We start from the raw sequence: 19,909 nt of genomic DNA, 5'->3' as shown, positions 1-19,909 counted from the left end.
ACTGACACAGACCCTGCCAACTGCGGGGCCCACGATGACTTTTCTTGGCATCATCAACTACTATTTCGAGAACACCAGTAGTTCTCTCTGGACACGCGTTCCAACCACAGGCACCACACGTATCATCAGCGAGTACAGAAGGATTTTGCATTCAGCACAGTAGAATTTTCCAACACTTTTACATTGCATACACAATTGATGCATGAGCATCTTAAGCACTTTCATTGCTATTTCTTATAGAAAAGTTATGACTTTTTTTTTGTAATTATATTATTTTCAAGACTATTTTATTAGTACTTTGATTTCCTTGATTTCATGATTCTTGTAGGAAAATGTTAGGAAAAGAGAAGCAAAAGCACAAGGAGGAATCAAGAATTAAAGACAAGTGCAGAGAGAATTCGTGGATGTTGTCAACCCTAACCTCTTCACACTCCAATGAGCATAACTTGAGCTATAGAGGTCCAAAAGATACGATTTTAGCAGCATTAGAAAGATAACTTCTAGAGCATTTCAATGATATATAATTGTTCATGCTTTCTTGTTGGCTTCATGACGCTAAACGTCGTGACATGCTCCCAACATTGCAATTCTTCTTGGGAGACTTGGCGCAAAACGCCACATCACCGGTGTTTAACGCCGGACCATGAAAATCTCACCGTTCATCTCTTCCACCTTGGCGCTAAACACCACATCACCGGCATTTAACATCGGACCCAGGAACTCTCACCATTCGCGTCTGGAAGGGTGGCGCTAAACGCCACTAACCCGGCATTTAGCGCCGGCAACACTGCAAGGAGTGGGGACCACGTCCTCATTGGAGTCAACATGGAAGATTTGTTTGTTTCAAATTTAAATAAATAAATAGAAAAGATTTTATTAGGTTTTGAATTTAATTTTTAAATCAATTAGGATTAAGACTATAAATAGGATAGAGATTCGCCCTCGCAGGGAGACCTCTCCTCTCCTAATTTTTATTCCGTACTTTTATACTTTTCTCTGCTAGGGTTTTCTACATACCATGAGTAACTAAACCTCCACTGTTAAGGTTAGGAACTATGTTTACTTTGATGGATTAATAATTATTTGTTCTTCTACTCTTGATTAATGCATTGATTATTATTTAAGAATTGGTTTCGTCTTTCATCCTACGGATTAGTGAGTATTGAAAAATAACTCTAATCTAACTTAAATTCTATTGAATCTTGAAAAAGCTATATCATTAGAATTACATCTTGAAACCACTTTCCCACACATTCTTAATTATCTAGGTTTAATGTGGTATGTGGCATATAATTGCATCATTTTGGATTTTTAGGGTTTGTGTGGCTTTTAAATCAGAAATTGGACTTAACACTCTAACACAACTGATTGATCAAAGAATTGACAGTTGGTTGGATGAGAGGAGAATGGATTGCCTTGAAATAGGAATTCAAGAACCTAGGATTTGCCATAAACTCAATCTTTGCATGATCAAAGTAGATAGCAATAATAGTTAATCCTAAAATTTAAATAACTCTGATACCTTAACCATCTTTATCATATTATTTTTTTAACTAATTTTAGTTTGCTTTTATTTATTTTTCTGTTTTCATGTTATTTACTATTGAAACACTTAATTTTGATTGTCTGACTAGAATAATCAATTGACCATTGTTTGCTTAATCCATTAAGTCTCATGGGATCGACACTCACTCATTATGAGTTTATTACTTGGTATAACATCCTAATATTCAAATCCTTATACTCAAGTCATAAGTCGATAATAATAAGGTGATACGACTCTGATGCCAGGGCATTTTGATCAGTTTCACTGACCTTTTCCTTATTGTTTTAGGGTAGTTTCATGCACTTTCTTAGGAAATAAGCAAGTTCTGGGTAGATAATCACTTACATCTTGATTCAAGCAACACTATGATTTTTTTTACATCATTTTATGAGAATTATGCTGGAATTGAATGATAAAATAGATGATGCATGATATCATAACTTGGATTAGAGCTTTGATGCATTGTATTTGCTTGATTTCAGGACAAAGGAAGCAAGGAAGAGCCACGTTAGCAGCCACGTTAATCTAATTAACGTGACCACTAACGTGGAATGGGAATGAACTCACAACATTAATGAGAAAAGTGATCGCCAATAATGCTTTCGAAGCCATCATAGCCCACGTTAATTGCCACGTTAACTACATTAACGTGGTAGTTAACGTGGAAGAAAAGGGAGCTCCAGCGTTAGTGGTAAAAGTGAATACCACTAACGCTCCAAAATTGGCAATTGGCCACGTTAACTTAGTTAATGTGAACTCTAACGTGGAAGGGGCAAACAATGCCAACATTAGTGACACTCACCTTTGTCACTAACGTTGGACTAAGCCAACATTGCCCACGTTAGTGGTCACGTTAAGACCACTAACGTGAAGAGTAACGTGGAGCCAAGCATGATAAGCCAACGTTAGTGACACTCACCTTTGTCACTAACGTTGGAGATGGCAATCTTCAACACGTTAAGAGTCACGTTAACTAAGTTAACGTGAACTCTAACGTGGGAAGGTGAGGCGTTTGGAGCGTTAGTGACAAAGGTAAGTGTCACTAACGCTCTCGAGGCTAAGGCATGCCCACGTTAAGAGCCACGTTAGTTATACTAACATGAACTCTAACGTGAGGAAAGGAGGGGCTAAGGGCAATGTTATTGGAAAAGGTAAACGCCAATAACGCTTGCGATGGACCAAGAGGCAACGTTAGTAGTCACATTAGTGCCACTAACATTGAAGTTAACGTGAACCATCTTGGGCTAGGAACGTTAGTGCAAAAGGTGATTGTCACTAACGTTCTCGAACCCACATTTTCACTTAACGTTAACGCCACTAACGTCCTAGCTAAGTCCATGCCTACTTCACACTTTCTCTGCAAGTAAAGCTGAGCCCACTAAAGATTCCAAACTGCTTCAACTCAAGATCCAAAGGCCCATATCCAAGACTTGAAGAGCCAACTGGAATATCAGAAGAGTAGTATATATAGGAGTAGTTTTAAACTAGAGAGAGGAGAGAGCTTTTGGGGGCATTGAGAGAACTACTCTCTGTATAATTTTACTTTCTCTGCACTTTTAGTTTTACTTTTAGAATGTATTCTCCATCTCTGTTTTCCATTCCCAGAGCTATGAACAACTAAACCCATTTCATTGGGTTAGGGAGCTCTGTTGTAATTTGATGGATCAATAATAGTTTTCATTATTATTCTTCTTTCTTTTCTCTTGATTTTACTAGAAAGCTTTCAATCTTCATCCAATTGGGTAGTTGTCTTGGAAAAGAAGCTATTCATACTTGGATCTCTTCGGAACCTTGGAAGAGGAATGAAGAGATCATGCTAGAAATGCTTTCTCATGTTGGACCAAATTGGGGTTTGGGCGGATATGGTGACATATAATTCTCCCAATACTTTGATTTGGAAATACATGTGGTATAATCAGTGACCATACTTCATCTCTTCTCATGAGCAATTAGACCAAGGAATTGCTATTGATCAAGATTTGAGAGGTTTTATTACCAAGGAATTGGAATTCAATCATTTAAGATTGCCAAGGAGATCAATGAATGCATTGATTGAGGAAGAGATGAAAATGAACTTGATCTGGAGAATGCAACATCTCATAAGCCCAATGAATTTCCCATTTCTGGTCTTACCCATTCTCTTTACTTTCTGCCATTTACTTTCATGATAAATCCCCCATTCTCCATTTAAGATTCTGCAATTTACTTTCCGTCATTTATATTCAGCTCTTTATTTCCAGCATTTACATTTTCTGCCATTTACTTTTCTGCCATTTAATTTCCTGCAATTCTTAAATCAAATTCTGCTTAGCTCAACTAGAATAGTCCTCCAATTAAAGTTGCTTGACCAATCAATCCCTGTGGGATTCGACCTCACTCTATTGTGAGTTTTTACTTGACGACAATTCGGTATACTTGCCGAGGGAAATTTGTTAAGAGACAAGTTTTCGTGCATCAAGTTTATGGCACCGTTGCCGGGGATTGATTTTGTATCAACAATGATTAAATTGGTGGATAACTAGATTGATCATTTTTTTTCTTTTGTTTGATTTAATTTCATTAGAGTGATTTACTTTCAGTTTTAGTTATTTTATTCCCTTTGCCCCTTACCCGTTTGTGGTGTTATCTGCATTTTCTTTTTTTTACTATTTAGTTCACTGACCGACTAACTGTTTGATATATTGCCTCACTCACACTAACAGCATTTCTGCAGAGAATACTGTCTGCATCTATCTTTCTTGCTTGTGACTTGTAGGTTGTATGACAGGTAGAAGAAGCAGGGCTTCAACTTCCTTTGATTCTGAACCTGAGAGGACCTTCCTTAGATTGAGGAGGGAAGCAAGAGGAAAGAGAGTCGTTAGTGCTGAGGAAGAGGAGGAATATTTTGATCCAGACATGGATGAGAATATAGAAAACCATCATGAAGAAGAGGCTCACAACCATGGCAGAGAAAGTCCAGTGCATCAGGCTGGACAAGAGAGAAGAGTTCTGGGTTCTTACATCAACCCAAACCCAGGAAACTGTGGAAGTAGCATCCAAAAGTCAACCATACATACCAACAACTTTGAACTAAAGCCACAGCTCATCACCCTTGTTCAGAACAACTGTTCATTCGGAGGAAGTGTTCAAGAAGATCCCAATCAACATCTAACCACCTTCCTGAGGATATGTGATACTGTGAAGTCTAATGGTGTTCATCCTGACACCTACAGACTACTTCTATTCCCCTTTTCACTTAAGGACAAAGCATCAAAATGGCTGGAATCCTTCCCGAAGGAGAGTTTAACAACTTGGGAAGATGTGGTGAATAAATTCTTGGCAAAATTCTATCCTCCTCAAAAAATCAATAGGTTGAGAGCTGAGGTACAAACATTCAGGCAGCAAGATGGTGAGACTCTATATGAAGCATGGAAGAGGTTTAAAGACTTGACAAGAAGGTGCCCGCCAGATATGTTCAATGAATGGGTGCAGTTACACATTTTCTATGAAGGTCTTTCTTATGAATCAAAGAAGGTTGTAGACCACTCATCCGGGGGATCTCTGAACAAGAAGAAGACCATTGAAGAAGCCATAGATGTCATTGAGACTGTAGCTGAGAATGACTACTTCTATGCTTCTGAAAGAGGCAACACTAGAGGAGTGATGGAGCTGAACAATGTGGATGCACTGCTAGCTCAAAACTAGATGATCACCAAGCAGCTGGCTGACCTTACCAAGAAGATGGAGAGGAATCAAGTAGCAGCAATCACCACCTCAACAGCAGCTCAAGAAGGAGTGAATGAAGAAGCAGAGGGTGCTCAGGAACAAGTCAACTACATTGGAAATTCACCTAGGTAGAACCATGACCCATACTCCAAACCCTATAATCCTGGTTGGAGGAACCACCCAAACTTTGGGTGGGGAAATCAACAAGACCAAGGCTAAGATCAGAGACGCCACAACCCCAACAACAATACAGCTTACCAACATTCCACACAGAGATCATATCAGCACCCACCTAACAACACACCTCAACATCCATACCAAAGCCAAAATGGCCCTTCTCATCCCTCCAATCTCAACTCTCCATCATCCGAAGATAAACTCTCAAGGATTGAGACTCTACTTGAAGGCATATGTAAGGAAATCCAAGATAACAAAGTGTTCAAGGAGGAGGTGCGAGCTAATATCAAGAACCAGGGAGACACCATCAAGAGGTTGGAATTTTATGTGGGATACCTCTCTGAGAAGATTCCCAAACCTACTGATAGCTTCCCAAGTGACACAGAGAAGAACCCTAGAGGTGAAGCAAAGAAGGTCAGATGGGAAGATTGCAAGATGGTCACTATAAGTGATAAGGGGATTGAGGAAGAGCTGAACAAACATTTAGAACAACCTGGAGATACCTCAGTAAAGAAACAAGAAGAGGATCACCAAGAAACCACAATTACACAGAAGGAGATGCTGAAACTCTATGCACCTTTTTCCCAAAGACTCAAGGGTGGTGTAGAAAAAAGAATATACTCAAAGTTCCTTGATATGTTTGCATCTCTCCATGTAAACATACCATTCATCAAGGCCCTCCAGCAAATGCCCTCGTACATTAAGTATATGAAGGAGCTGCTGACCAGGAAAAGCTCACTCAAGGGAGGGCAAACAATAGTGATTAATAAGGAGTGCAACGCTCTCATTCAACCAGAGTTGCCTACAAAAAAGAAGGACCCAGGGAGTTTTCACATCCCCTATGCTATAGGAGAAACAAGGTTTGATAAAGGACTCTGTGACCTGGGAGCAAGCATCAACTTAATGCCTCTATCTCTCATGAAGAAGCTGCAGATCAATGAACTAATGCCCACAGATGTAGTCATCAGGCTGGCTGACAAAACTCAAAAACAAGCAGTGGGAATGGTTGAAAATGTGTTGGTAAAAGTGGAAATTTACTTCCTTCCCACAGATTTTGTCATATTGGAAATGGAAGAGAGTCACATCCATCCAATCATATTGGGAAGACCGTTCCTAGCTACAGCCAGAGCGCTCATAGATGTGGAGCGAGGAGAGCCAATACTGAGGATACATGATGAATAACTCGCCTTCAAAGTCTTTAAACCCTCACAAGAAGCAGATCAGGAAAACAAGGAACCAAGGGAAGATCACAACAAAGCACTGGTGGAAGAAACAAGCACTGAAGCATAAAATGTACACTTGGGAATCCCTTTAGTTGTTAAGCAAAACAGCCAGAAGGTGTCACAGCTAAAGGAAACTCAAGTGGAGCCAAAACCACCAGAATCATATGAGACCAGCAACAAAATCTTCCTAGGAAAAGAGACCACAAAGAGCAGGGCAACAGCAAAAGAAACAAAGAAGAAGGCACCAAGGAGATGGAGGAACAAGAAGATCCCTACAAAGGGTTTCTCTCCAGGGGATAAAGTGATCTCAACTTATTTCCCAGTTATCCCACTTCATCTCCCCACCATCCCATCTCAGTTACCTAAGGTTTTCACCATCAACAAAGTTCTCTCCCTAGAACATGTAGAGATCTTTGATGAAGCCAATGGATATAGGTTTACTGCAAGAGGGGAAGATCTGAAGCATTACCAACCACCCTGACAAAGGGCAGAACGTCAAGCTAGTGACGCTAAAGAAGCACTTCATGGGAGGCAACCCATGTTTTATATGCTTTTAAAAGTAGTTAATAATGCAAGGTTCATGAAGTCCAAATCAACTTTGACATACACTTGACTGAATCTTTCCTTTTTGCAACACATAGTGAAGAACAAGTTTGGTGTTCAAGGCACACTAAGAGAACATGAATGCAATTCATATCATGTCACTCTTAGAACCTTGAACAATTCCTTTTACACCACATGGCCACAAACTAAGTTTGGTGTCACCAATGTTGCATACATGGATAATCAATTAGTCAGTTGGTTTGTACTCATGAATAGCACTTAGTTAGTTAACAACAAAAATTTTAAAAAGTAGTTACTCTTTCTTTTCTTTTAAATTTTGCCGCCACTTTCCACAATTTCATTAATCGCATCCCTTTATTTGTAGGAGAATTGATGGGACAATTGAAAGAGGAGGTTTCGGCCACTTCAAAAGGAGGGGACTATACACATGTCTCAAAGGAGAATGCATTGGGAAATGTTGCCATGCAACATTGGAAGAAGAACACGCTTGGAAACTGAACCAACCCCATCATAAAGTTGATGATCCTTGTGTTCATCCCATGCTAAACCCCATCCGTTCATCATACACCCACTCCATCAATCCACACATTTCATTCACTCACCGCTTCCCTATATAAGTGGTTCTTATTCCATACTCCCTTTCACATTCCAATTTCCATCCTTTACACTTCCCACTTTTGGCACCCAACTCCTCTTACCCCATCAAAAACACTCTCACTCACTCCCTTCACTACACCCCATCTTAACCGGCCGAATTCCATCATTAACCAATAATTCTCAACACCTTCACATCTCAAAAGTCACTTATGGCATCATCAAGCTCCAAGAGGCAAAAGAGGAAGGAACCGGTGGAGAGCATCCCTTTCGATGAAGGGAGATTCAAAACTGCATTCCATGAACTCAAATTTGAACGGATAAAGCTCAAAAAGATATTGCCTGAGTTAACATTCCAGTTCAACGAGAATGAATGCCCACATATTCGAGAGAAGATTGAACAAAGGGGTTGGTAAAGTCTCACGAACCCAGAAGCAAAGATAAATGCAAACTTCATCAAAGAGTTCTATGCAAATATGGTCAGAGAAGACAAAACCAAGGCCCCCACCTTCAAAAGTTATGTGAGAAGAACAGAGGTGGACTTCAGCCCCAATGCCATAACAAGGACTCTTCAGCTGAAATCGCCACATTTTGATGAGCCCAGTTATCATGTGAGAATAAGTAATGGCCTCGACAATGATGAACTTGAAGAAATTGTGAATGATATGTGTGTTATAGGATCTGACTGGGAAAGGTATTCGGATAGGAGACCCCGGTTCCTCAGGAGAGGAGACCTCATCCCGGAAGCCAAGGGATGGTTTGAGCTCGTGAACAGATCTATCCTCCCAGCCGCAAACAATTCTGAGGTCAACATTACTCGAGCCACTATGGTACATTGCTTAATAAACGGTGGAAGCATCAATGTGCACGAAATTTCAGCTGAGGGGATTCAAGAATCAGCCGAGAAGAATGATCCAGGTGCTAGACTTTGGTACCCCAGCACCATCCTTAGGCTGTGTACGAAAGCCAAGGTAGTCTTCGAGGACAGCAATCCAACTTGGGTAAACTCTGAAAGGATGGTTACGCTCCAGCGTATAACTTATGTGGCACCCGCCCAACAACAAAGAAGGCCTCAAATAGGGAAAAGAACATCACAAGAAGGACCTCACCAAGAAGAATCTCATCAGGAAGAATACCAACAAGAAGAGTACGATGATCCAACCAATATGAATCTGGGCCACATTCAAGGAGCCATTGAGGACTTGGCAAGGAGATATATGGAAGGGCAAGAGCAACAACTACACATTCAATCCCAAAAAATGGATCGTCAAGAAGAACTCCTTTCTAATTGGATGAATCAACAAGGGGAGTGACAGAAACAGCAAATGGAACACTACTCCCAGCTCACTCAAGCCATCAATCAAGTGACTGAAAGGCAAGAGCGTCAAGACAAACGCCTTCAAGAACTCAACCAACGTCAGCTAGCTCAGACGAAGGCATTCAATGAGTTCAGCGTACTTAATGAAGGACGGCAACTACATAGGGAGGAGTTCAACATAAACACTCAAGCCAAGTTGAATTATATGTCTGGTCATATGAATAATCTGCACTCTACAATCCCTAGGTATGATGTAGTCCAAAAAGATCTAATAGAACAAGAGAAAAGGAAGGTGAAACAGCAGAAGGAAACATTGAAAAAGAAGATGGAAGATGCTGGCTTCTGGAAAAAGTTGATTGAAAAAGGCAAGGGAAGTAGGAGTTCAAGCACTCAAGAAAAACACAGAAGACAAACAAGAAGGAGAGCATGAGCAAACCCATGAGTAAAAGGTGGTGGAGTTCCCTCATTATCCCATCTTTTTCAAGTTTTAAATAACGAAAATCATGTATGAGATAGAACATGCTTTCATAGTAGCTTAGGAATTTTCAATTCTGTCTTTAGTATTTTCATTGCTTAGGTCTAGGCTTGCTAGTCTAATGTCCTGTTTTCATCTGCACCTTGCTCACTTGTATGCTTGTCCTTTTAAGCCAAATAAAAAGAGATGTTATGAAAAACCAGAGTGATGATCATTTGTGGAGTAGGTTCTTAAGCTTGTTGTGTAGTAATCACTTAGCTAAGTTGGTTCACCAACAAGGTAGGAAGGCAACTATCTGTCCTGAATCATATGCTTGAAACACACCCCATGAGACTAGATAAATAACAAGATCCTAATAAGAAAAAGGAAAAGAACAATAAGAGTTGAGAAAGAAAGAAAAGTAATAAGAAATAAAGCTAGGCATCAAGGGCTTGAATCTTGAGGGATGTGTCTGTGGTGCTCTTGTACCAAGGATCTGCTTGGATGAATAAGTTCTTAGGAGTGCTTCATCACTTGGTAACTTGGGTTAACTAACCCGGGATTATCAACTGAAAATCCACTATCAAGAGCAACCTTGCTACAGAACATTTAGTAACCCAAAGAGGTACTGGACACCAAGGCCTCAAGGAAAGAAAATAACAAACCATGTGCCTGTGATGTGCATGTATGAGGGAGAGAGACTTGAGGGAGTAAGTCCTTAGGGGTGTTTCAACACCTAGCACCTTGAACTAACTGGTTCGAGAGTGTTGGCTGAAAGCTTATTTTAAAAAGTCGCCCCCTCACAGAACACTTAGCCTAAGGATACAATACACCTTGAAAAAACAAAAGGATCAATAAATAAAAGTCTCAAAGGGTGCTATCAAGTGAGTATTCCAGGGCATGATAAAGGTCTGAAAGCCAGTAAAGGAATGAACCTAAGTTGCTATGCATGAAACCCCATAAAACCAAGGACATGACTTCCACAATAATGATTCATTCCTCTTATCATTTCATTCATCATTCTCATGTTTCAGTACTTGCTTAGGGACAAGCAAGCTTTAAGTTTGGTGTTGTGATGCCAGGGCATTTTGGCCAGTTTCACTGACCTTTTCCTTATTGTTTTAGGGTAGTTTCATGTACTTTCTTAGGAAATAAGCAAGTTCTGGGTAGATAATCACTTACATCTTAATTCAAGCAACACTATGAATTTTTTTACATTATTTTATGAGAATTATGCTGGAATTGAATGATAAAATAGATGATGCATGATATCATAACTTGGATTAGAGCTTTGATGCATTGTATTTGCTTGATTTCAGGACAAAGGAAGCAAGGAAGAGCCACGTTAGCAGCCACGTTAATCTAATTAACGTGACCACCAACGTGGAATGGGAATGAACTCATAACGTTAATGAGAAAAGTGATCGCCAATAACGCTTTCGAAGCCATCATAGCCCACGTTAATTGCCACGTTAACTACATTAACGTGGTAGTTAACGTGAAAGAAAAGGGAGCTCCAGCGTTAGTGGTAAAAGTGAATACCATTAACGCTCCGAAATTGGCAATTGGCCACGTTAACTTAGTTAACGTGAACTCTAACGTGGAAGGGGCAAACAATGCCAATGTTAGTGACACTTACCTTTGTCACTATGTTGGACTAAGCCAACATTGCCCACGTTAGTGGTCACGTTAAGACCACTAACGTGAAGAGTAACGTGGAGCCAAGCATGATAAGCCAACATTAGTGACACTCACCTTTGTCACTAACGTTGGAGATGGCAATCTTCAACACGTTAAGAGTCACGTTAACTAAGTTAACATGAACTCTAACGTGGGAAGGTGAGGCGTTTGGAGCGTTAGTGACAAAGGTAAGTGTCACTAACGCTCTCGAGGCTAAGGCATGCCCACGTTAAGAGCCACGTTAGTTATACTAACATGAACTCTAACGTGAGGAAAGGAGGGGCTAACGGCAACGTTATTGGAAAAGGTAAACGCCAATAACGCTTGCGATGGACCAAGAGGCAACGTTAGTGCTCTCATTAGTGCCACTAACGTTGAAGTTAACGTGAACCATCTTGGGCTAGGAACGTTAGTGCAAAAGGTGATTGTCACTAACGTTCTCGAACCCACATTTTCACTTAACGTTAATGCCACTAACGTCCTAGCTAAAGTCCATGCCTACTTCACACTTTCTCTGCAAGTAAAGCTGAGCCCACTAAAGATTCCAAACTGCTTCAACTCAAGATCCAAAGACCCATATCCAAGACTTGAAGAGCCAACTGGAATATCAGAAGAGTAGTATATATAGGAGTAGTTTTAAACTAGAGAGAGGAGAGAGCTTTTGGGGGCATTGAGAGAACTACTCTCTGTATAATTTTACTTTCTCTGCACTTTTAGTTTTACTTTTAGAATGTATTCTCCATCTCTGTTTTCCATTCCCAGAGCTATGAACAACTAAACCCCTTTCATTGGGTTAGGGAGCTCTGTTGTAATTTGATGGATCAATAATAGTTTTCATTATTATTCTTCTTTCTTTTCTCTTGATTTTACTAGAAAGCTTTCAATCTTCATCCAATTAGGTAGTTGTCTTGGAAAAGAAGCTATTCATACTTGGATCTCTTCGGAACCTTGGAAGAGGAATGAAGAGATCATGCTAGAAATGCTTTCTCATGTTGGACCAAATTGGGGTTTGGGCGGATATGGTGACATATAATTCTCCTAATACTTTGATTTGGAAATACATGTGGTATAATCAGTGACCATACTTCATCTCTTCTCATGAGCAATTAGACCAAGGAATTGGCTATTGATCAAGATTTGAGAGGTTGAATTACCAAGGAATTAGAATTCAATCACTTAAGATTGCCAAGGAGATCAATGAATGCATTGATTGAGGAAGAGATGAAAATGAACTTGATCCGGAGAATGCAACATCTCCTAAGCCCAATGAATTCCCCATTTCTGGTCTTATCCATTCTCTTTACTTTCTGCCATTTACTTTCATGCTAAATCCCCCATTCCCCATTTAAGATTCTGCAATTTACTTTCAGTCATTTATATTCAGCTCTTTATTTCCAGCATTTACATTTTCTGCCATTTACTTTCCCGCCATTTAATTTCCTGCAATTCTCAAATCAAATTCTGCTTCGCTTAACTAGAACAGTCCTCCAATAAAAGTTTCTTGACCAATCAATCCCTGTGGGATTCGACCTCACTCTATTGTGAGTTTTTACTTGACGACAATTCGGTATACTTGCCGAGGAAAATTTGTTAAGAGACAAGTTTCCGTGCATCAGACTCTCAAGATGGATTTAATGTACATATTTATATATATAGTTGAAAGAAAGTATTAGACGAAAAGTCTGAAAAGGAATAAAATAAAATCGCGAATGGAAACTCTCATGTATCGATAACAGATAGATAAAGCGCGTCTTTAAAGCGAAGGTAAAGATAAGCAATAAAGAAGGATAAGATAAAGACATGATATAATTAAAATATATATATAATTTTTCAATACAGGTCACGTCGAAGTATGGTTCCAAACTGACAACTAACTCTCAATCAAAGTTTAATTTGGTTTTCACAAGTTCAACCCAATAAAAATCAACCGAGAGTATTACTCCCGGGTCGTCCTCAAGAGAATGGACAAGTGTATGTATCAAGATTGGCTAGAATTCCAGGATTGAAAGATATAAGCATGAATTTAAACTAGCAAAGCTTAGCATGCAAGAAACTTAAATGGGAAGAAACTAAATCAAGACAATTAAAGCAAGATCTAAGTAAATGGCAATCCAACAAGACACTATATAAATCTAATTCTATTCTAGAACTAACTAAACAACTAAAATTAACTAAAGCAAGAATTAAGTGATTAGAATTTCGGATTTTCAAATATGAATTGCAAAACAATTCTTGGCTAAGGTATAGGAATTGAGATCACTATCCTTGTCTAATAACCATATATTGACAATTATGAGGGACCAATCCCATTAAGTCTACTTCTATGCTTGAAGTGTGTCAAATAGGCTTGATTAACATCAACCTATAAGTCCCAACCTAGCTACTAATTAACTTAGTAGTAGGCTAGTGTTAATAGGTATCAAATTGACCAACAAGGGTTCTCAAAACACCAATCCAATTAGATCCAATGACTCAAGGTCACTCAATTCCCTTAACCTATGCCAAAGTGTAGAAAATTACTCCTTAACTAATGAAAATATTTTGTCAAACACTTGGTAGGCAATAGTTAAAGACATAGCTAAATTGCAAAATCAAATAGAAATTAAAACTACCCACTAACAATTAACAATAATATCAACTTAACTAAGACTATAAAACATGAAAACATCCATGCATTAATGAAAATTCAAAATCAACAAGGTTCACAAAATGAGAAAGAAAAGAAAAAAATAAGGAGAAGAACACAATTTTAACACAAGACCTCAGCCAAAATTATAACTAGAGAAACTAAAATTAAGACAATAAAACTAGAATTAACAAGCTCCAATTCAGAAATTCAAACCAGAAAATGATCAAAATGCACTAAACCTAGAGAGAAGTAAGAGTTTCTCCCTCTAGAAAATAAAGAACAAAAACTAGCTAAAATCAAGTCTAATGTGTGTATGCTTCATTGCTTCCTTTTCCCCTTCAATTCTTGGCCTTTTCCATTCAAAACCAAGTTGGATTTGGGCCTGGAGCAGCTCATAAATCGCCAACCACATTTTCTATAAATGAGTCACGTGCTGAACGTCACGCGTACACGTCAGTCGAATCTTCGCAATTATCACGCGTACGCGGAAGCCATGCGCACGCGGGGGAACCAGCCTCTCACAACTTCTATTCTTCATGTTCCTTCCACTTTTGCATGCTTCTTTTCCATCCTCTAACCATTCTTGTCCTATAAATACTGAAATCACTTAACAAATGCATCACGACATCGAATGGTAATAGGAGAAGATTAAAATTTAGCATTTTTAAGGTCTAAGAAGCATGTTATGAACTATGAAGCATAATTAAGAAGAAATCATAAAAACATACAATTTATATGAATAAATGTGAAAAAAAATTGATAAAACTCACCAAATTCAATACAAGATAAACCCTAAAATTGGGATTTATCAATATACTTGAGACGTTATCTGACAGAGTGGGTCAAAGAAAAATATTAACAAGTACTTTTATTTCATGTTATTTAAATTATTATTATTAAAAATAACTTATTCAATACTATTCTAATTAAAAATAATTTATAAAAATACAATAAATATGCTAAAAATTATTATTCTTATTATTATAAATGTCATTGAAAATCTGTATGCACTAAGAGAAAAACAAATAAATGTGAAGAATCTACAAAAATACAAACAATGAAATTGATACTTAAAGAGTAGAAAAATAAACATACAACTCATTTTAATTTATATATATAGTCATTAACAACATAGTTACAATAATGTTAAATATCGTGTTGAAAGTCACATTGTGGAAAAATATATTAAGTCAAATACACAAAGAAATTATAACACAAATAAAGGGCTAAAAAATTATTACAATGATATCAACATTGGTTAATGAATATAAAAATATGTTATTTCAATAAATTTTTAAATATATTTTTTTATTTAAAAATTTATATTTTACATAATAAATTGAACTAGAACAATACACCACAATATTCTTTTAACAATATCTATAACATAATTTTAACTTAATTTCGTCCACATTTATTTTTTATTTAATGATTATATTATAATATATTCATACGACTATTCGGTTAGCACAACTTCATGTATAAAATTCTAAATCAATCCACAAATTTCAGAATTTATAGAGCTTATGTATGGGTATTTCATAACCAACAAATATCTAAAATATTAAAATATTTATTTTATGATTTAATTTAACAAATATAAATAATATTTTAAAAAGGACCGATCAATACGAAAAAATAATGGAGATACCAAACCAAGATTATGCCAACACAAATCCTCAAAATAGAATGATAAAAAATCAAATAACTATCCAAAATTTATTGACCATACAATGAGAATCTGATAATCAAGTTATGACCCAAAAAAACTCACAACATATATTACACTAACTCAAATACCATATACTTATGGTCTGTGTGGTTCAAGGATTAATTTTTATGCCTAGGAATATCATTATTAGGAATATGATTCCTTGGAATAATATTACCAAGTATAGAGTATTCCTATGTTTGGTTTGTAAAAATAAAGTCTATGGAATATTAATAATATGCCTAGGTATGTTTTAGTTTTTGTTTGGTTCATATTTAATATATTTGAGAATTGTGAATATTTTGTCCAAAATGCCCTTATAATTTTTAATTAGAATATTAATGATTAAATTTAGTAAATATATATAATAAAATATAAATATAATATAATAAAATATTTTTAATTAAATTTTTTAGACTCTAATTTTTTAAATAAATATAAATATAATAAAATATTTTTTTATTTTATTTTTAAATTTACTAAAATACCCCTAATATCAAATATCTTTAATTAAAATTATTATTGATTCTAAATTTTTTTAAAATATCTCTAATATCAAATATCTTTAATTAAAATTATTATTGATTCTAAATTTTTTTAAAATTACTAAAATACCCCTAATATCAAATATCTTTAATTAAAATTATTAATGATTCTAAATTTTTTTAAATTTACTAAAATATCCCTAATAACAAATATCTTTAGTGAAATTATTATTGACTCTAAATTTTTTAAATTTACTAAAATACCCCTAATATTAAATATGTTTAATTAAAATAACACAAAATATGTATCTAAATTTTCAAAAATTCCATAATTCATAATTCGTCTCATAATCCATAATTGAACTTATATAAAACAAATCTCAACGATTCTAACCACATATGTATTAAAAAGCTTTACTATTATCCAAATTAAAGTTACAAAGAAGTCTCAAAAGTTAAAATTTACTAACAGACGCACAACTCTTGTACAAGAACACAAACACATCAACAAAATGACATCAATATTACGACAGACAGCCTCACACATAGAAAAACTATTACAATTATCGAGCGTGATGTCTTCTCCTTCATTGGTTCCACATTTCTTGTGCAAGTTGATCTCTCCATCTACCCCAAGCATCACTCATCTCAATATGGTGGATCGTCTCACCATCTAGTCCAAGTATATTTTGATCTTCTATCTCATCAATAGGATCCACAACTATCACTCTTCTAATATGATTATGCAAAAGGCAACAAGCAGTTATAATTCTTCCTTGAGTCTTAATAGGATAAAATGATCTTCCTCTTAAAATTCCCCATCTTGCTTTCAATACTCCAAATGTCCTTTCAATGACATTCCTAGCTTATGAGTGTTTCATATTAAAAAAACTCTTGAGTGTACTGGATTGATTATGTGGATTAAACTCACTCAAATGATATTTTTGTCCTCTATAAGGTGCCAAAAATCTTTCACAATTCACGTATCTAGCATCACATAAGTAGTAATGACCTAGTGTGACATATAAAATTGAACAAAATTAATGAAAGATCAAATAGTTACTTTGATAACATACTAAAGTCTCAATAAAAATACCTTGGGGAACACTAAACCCATTGCAAAATAGTGCATCTCGCAATACCCTAGAATCCGCAGCTGAACCCTCCCAACCTGCCAGTACATAGATAAATTGCATATCGGGAGCAACCGCTCCAAGCACATTGGTTGTTATGTCACCTTTTCTGTTTCGATATCTAGGCTTGTCAGCCTCAAGGACATTAACTTTGATATGAGTACCATCTAAGGCTCCTAGGCAATTCTAAAATCCAAAAAAAAGAGATCAATTAACTTAATCTTAAAGCATACCAAGCATATTAGGTTTAATAACATTAGCAAGATAAATTACCTTGAACCATTTCCATCGTTCATCCATTCTATCCTGGCTAAATGGTTGAGGTTTCTTCAGTAAGAGATTATAACATCTCAAAATAGCAAGCAATACATCATTAAACCGCCTACTAATTGTTTCTTCAGATCTTACAAATTGTCTCTTTATTACTCTAATTTTGACGTCACGTGCTATAATATGTAAAAACATAGCAACCATTTCTTCCACACCCATATTCCTACTTGGTTCTAACTTTCCAACCACTTTAAGCACGTTAGTTACACAATGCATGAAAAGCATGCCTATCCATTCTTGTGTTTTCTATACATGCTAGATCGCTAAAATAAATAATCCTATCGACACTAATATCCCTTATTACTTGCCTACTGTAACTATCATTCCATTTTCTTTTTTTTTTCTCAATTCTAACATAATCAAAACATAACAAATCATCAATAACTTAACCATAAGGTCATTTATTAATTCGAAATGTAAAATCAAGCAGGCAATAACTCTCATCTTCTGTTTGGGATTTATTCTGTAAAAAAAATATTAAAATATTTAGCCAAAAGACTTTACTATTTATTTATTCTATATAATGATTACTATAGCAGGCTAAAATGTGAAAAGAATAAAGGTAAGAATTACCACTTTATATTTTCCAAAATCCAAATACAATGGAATTCAAGAAAAATATATTAAGCTAACAAAATGAAATAAGAAAATCTTCACACAACTCATGAACTGCATTCTTGTGATACCTACTAAACCCAATGCTATGAGTAGATCATATGCAATTCAGATTCCACCATTCTAGCAAGAGTACTTTAAAAAAAAAGAAGAAGAATTGGAGAAGGGAAATTTCAATTTTATCAATTCATAAACAGCAATTACCACTGGTAGATAGCAACAGAGTCAATTTATACGGAATATTATCTTTACAGAAACATTTTAATACTGAATACACAAGGTAAAGAAATAAAGTATCTACTGTTGTTCCAAAAAATCAGAGAAAAAAGTCTTTCAACTCAGTTATTATAAGCAAAATTCACCAACCAAATTTAGAAGCAAGGAACTTAGGGAGAAGAATAAGAAAAAAAATTATATTAGGAATAATGTATTGTGGTTCAGATCTGAACACTTACGAATCCGTGAAGCTGATACATTGGTGTAGATTCACTGTATGTCTCTAACCAACCCAATCTCGTTTCTCTGAACAAATGACAGAGTTCAAAAAATGACCAACCACTCAAATTCAGAAGCACTTTTAACAGTGACAATCAAAAACTAAAACCAAAGCAAATGAATTACCAAAAGCAAAGTAAGAAAAACAAACATTACTTAAAAATGCACACACATAAACACAGAGAGACAGAGACACATTATTACCAAATGGAGACATTTCAATGACACAAAAGCATGGAGACATTTCAATGACACATTATTGACCAATGAAGCGAGAAATCATGGGAGACACCCATTTCAGAAAAACAGAAATTTCAAACAAAAAAAAGGGGGGGAATCAATGAACTTGTCGGTTAATCTATTTACTCTTGTACCCTTTCAAGACTTCACTCAATGAAGAGTATAACTATAAGAGAATCACCTTACATTTTCTTTTTTATCCAAAGTCAATCAACTAAAAGATTAATGCATTGAAATTAATTGTAGTACCAAAATTTACATTTTTCCTTTTTGAATTCATTTTTTATATATAAACTAACATTCAGATTTATCAAATCAAGAAAAAATAAACCAAAGTTCATTGTGGTTTAGAGAATTTTACATGCACATTAATGGTAATGCACTAATGCTCGTTCACCTAGTCATCCTTCAATCTAATTCAAGACTTTATTCAAATCACTTGAATCAAAACATTAATAAGAAAGAAAAGAACCGGTGATCACATATCAAATTTAGTAATAGCAGTATGGAAATATCAGTTCTCAACAAATACAATTACAACTGATCCTTGTTCCACTAAGTAAGTTGGCTAATTCAATTTTCAAACAGTCTAAAATATATCAACAAACAAGTAAAACAGAATAAATAAATTGAAGAAGCATCAGAGAAAAACTTAAAAGGCTTCTTGTTATATGCCAAAATCTGTAAACATGCAGATCGAATAATTGAATAAACTTGCACTATCATACGAAACTGTAACAAATATCACCAGAACATATAAGTATACCAGAACATGCACACCAAAATATATTTTAAAACTGGAAAATTAGATCCCACAGATCCAGTAGCTAAAAATTAGATTGCCACCAAAATAACTTTACATTGTTACTAGTATGTAAAATTCATCAAGACAACAGGATAAAGAAGCAGAACAATAGTAATGCAAGCTTAGTAGTGCATTGTAGCATGGCTCATGAAGTACACAGCACGGAAAGCCAAATTAAGACAAGATTAAGCATGTAAAAATATGT

At 36.0% G+C, this 19,909-nt stretch overlaps 1 protein-coding gene across 1 annotated transcript; it reads right to left on the bottom strand.

Moving 5' to 3' along the window:
- Window positions 1–16,673: 16,673 nt before the first annotated feature.
- On the bottom strand, window positions 16,674–17,708 carry LOC112730117 (protein ALP1-like). Its single transcript, XM_025780223.1, has 3 exons — window positions 17,493–17,708; window positions 17,183–17,405; window positions 16,674–16,951 (listed from the first exon to the last, which is right to left on the bottom strand). The coding sequence occupies exons 1-3, from the start codon at window positions 17,706–17,708 to the stop codon at window positions 16,674–16,676; spliced, it is 717 nt and encodes a 238-aa protein (XP_025636008.1).
- Between the last annotated feature and the right edge of the window lie 2,201 nt (window positions 17,709–19,909).

Source organism: Arachis hypogaea, chromosome 12 (assembly GCF_003086295.3).
Source record: "Arachis hypogaea cultivar Tifrunner chromosome 12, arahy.Tifrunner.gnm2.J5K5, whole genome shotgun sequence".
Lineage (NCBI taxonomy): Eukaryota > Viridiplantae > Streptophyta > Magnoliopsida > Fabales > Fabaceae > Arachis > Arachis hypogaea.
The sequence above is the reverse complement of the archived record's forward strand: the minus strand, read 5'-3'. Positions and strand labels throughout refer to the sequence as shown.

Coding starts and splice junctions, on each gene's coding strand:
- LOC112730117 (XM_025780223.1), bottom strand. CDS start 17,708: ATGGGTGTGGAAGAAATGGTTGCTATGTTTTTACATATTATAGCACGT. Junction 17,406..17,492: donor AACGATGGAAATGGTTCAAG/GTAATTTATCTT, acceptor TTTGGATTTTAG/AATTGCCTAGGAGCCTTAGA. Junction 16,952..17,182: donor TGGGTTTAGTGTTCCCCAAG/GTATTTTTATTG, acceptor AACACTCATAAG/CTAGGAATGTCATTGAAAGG.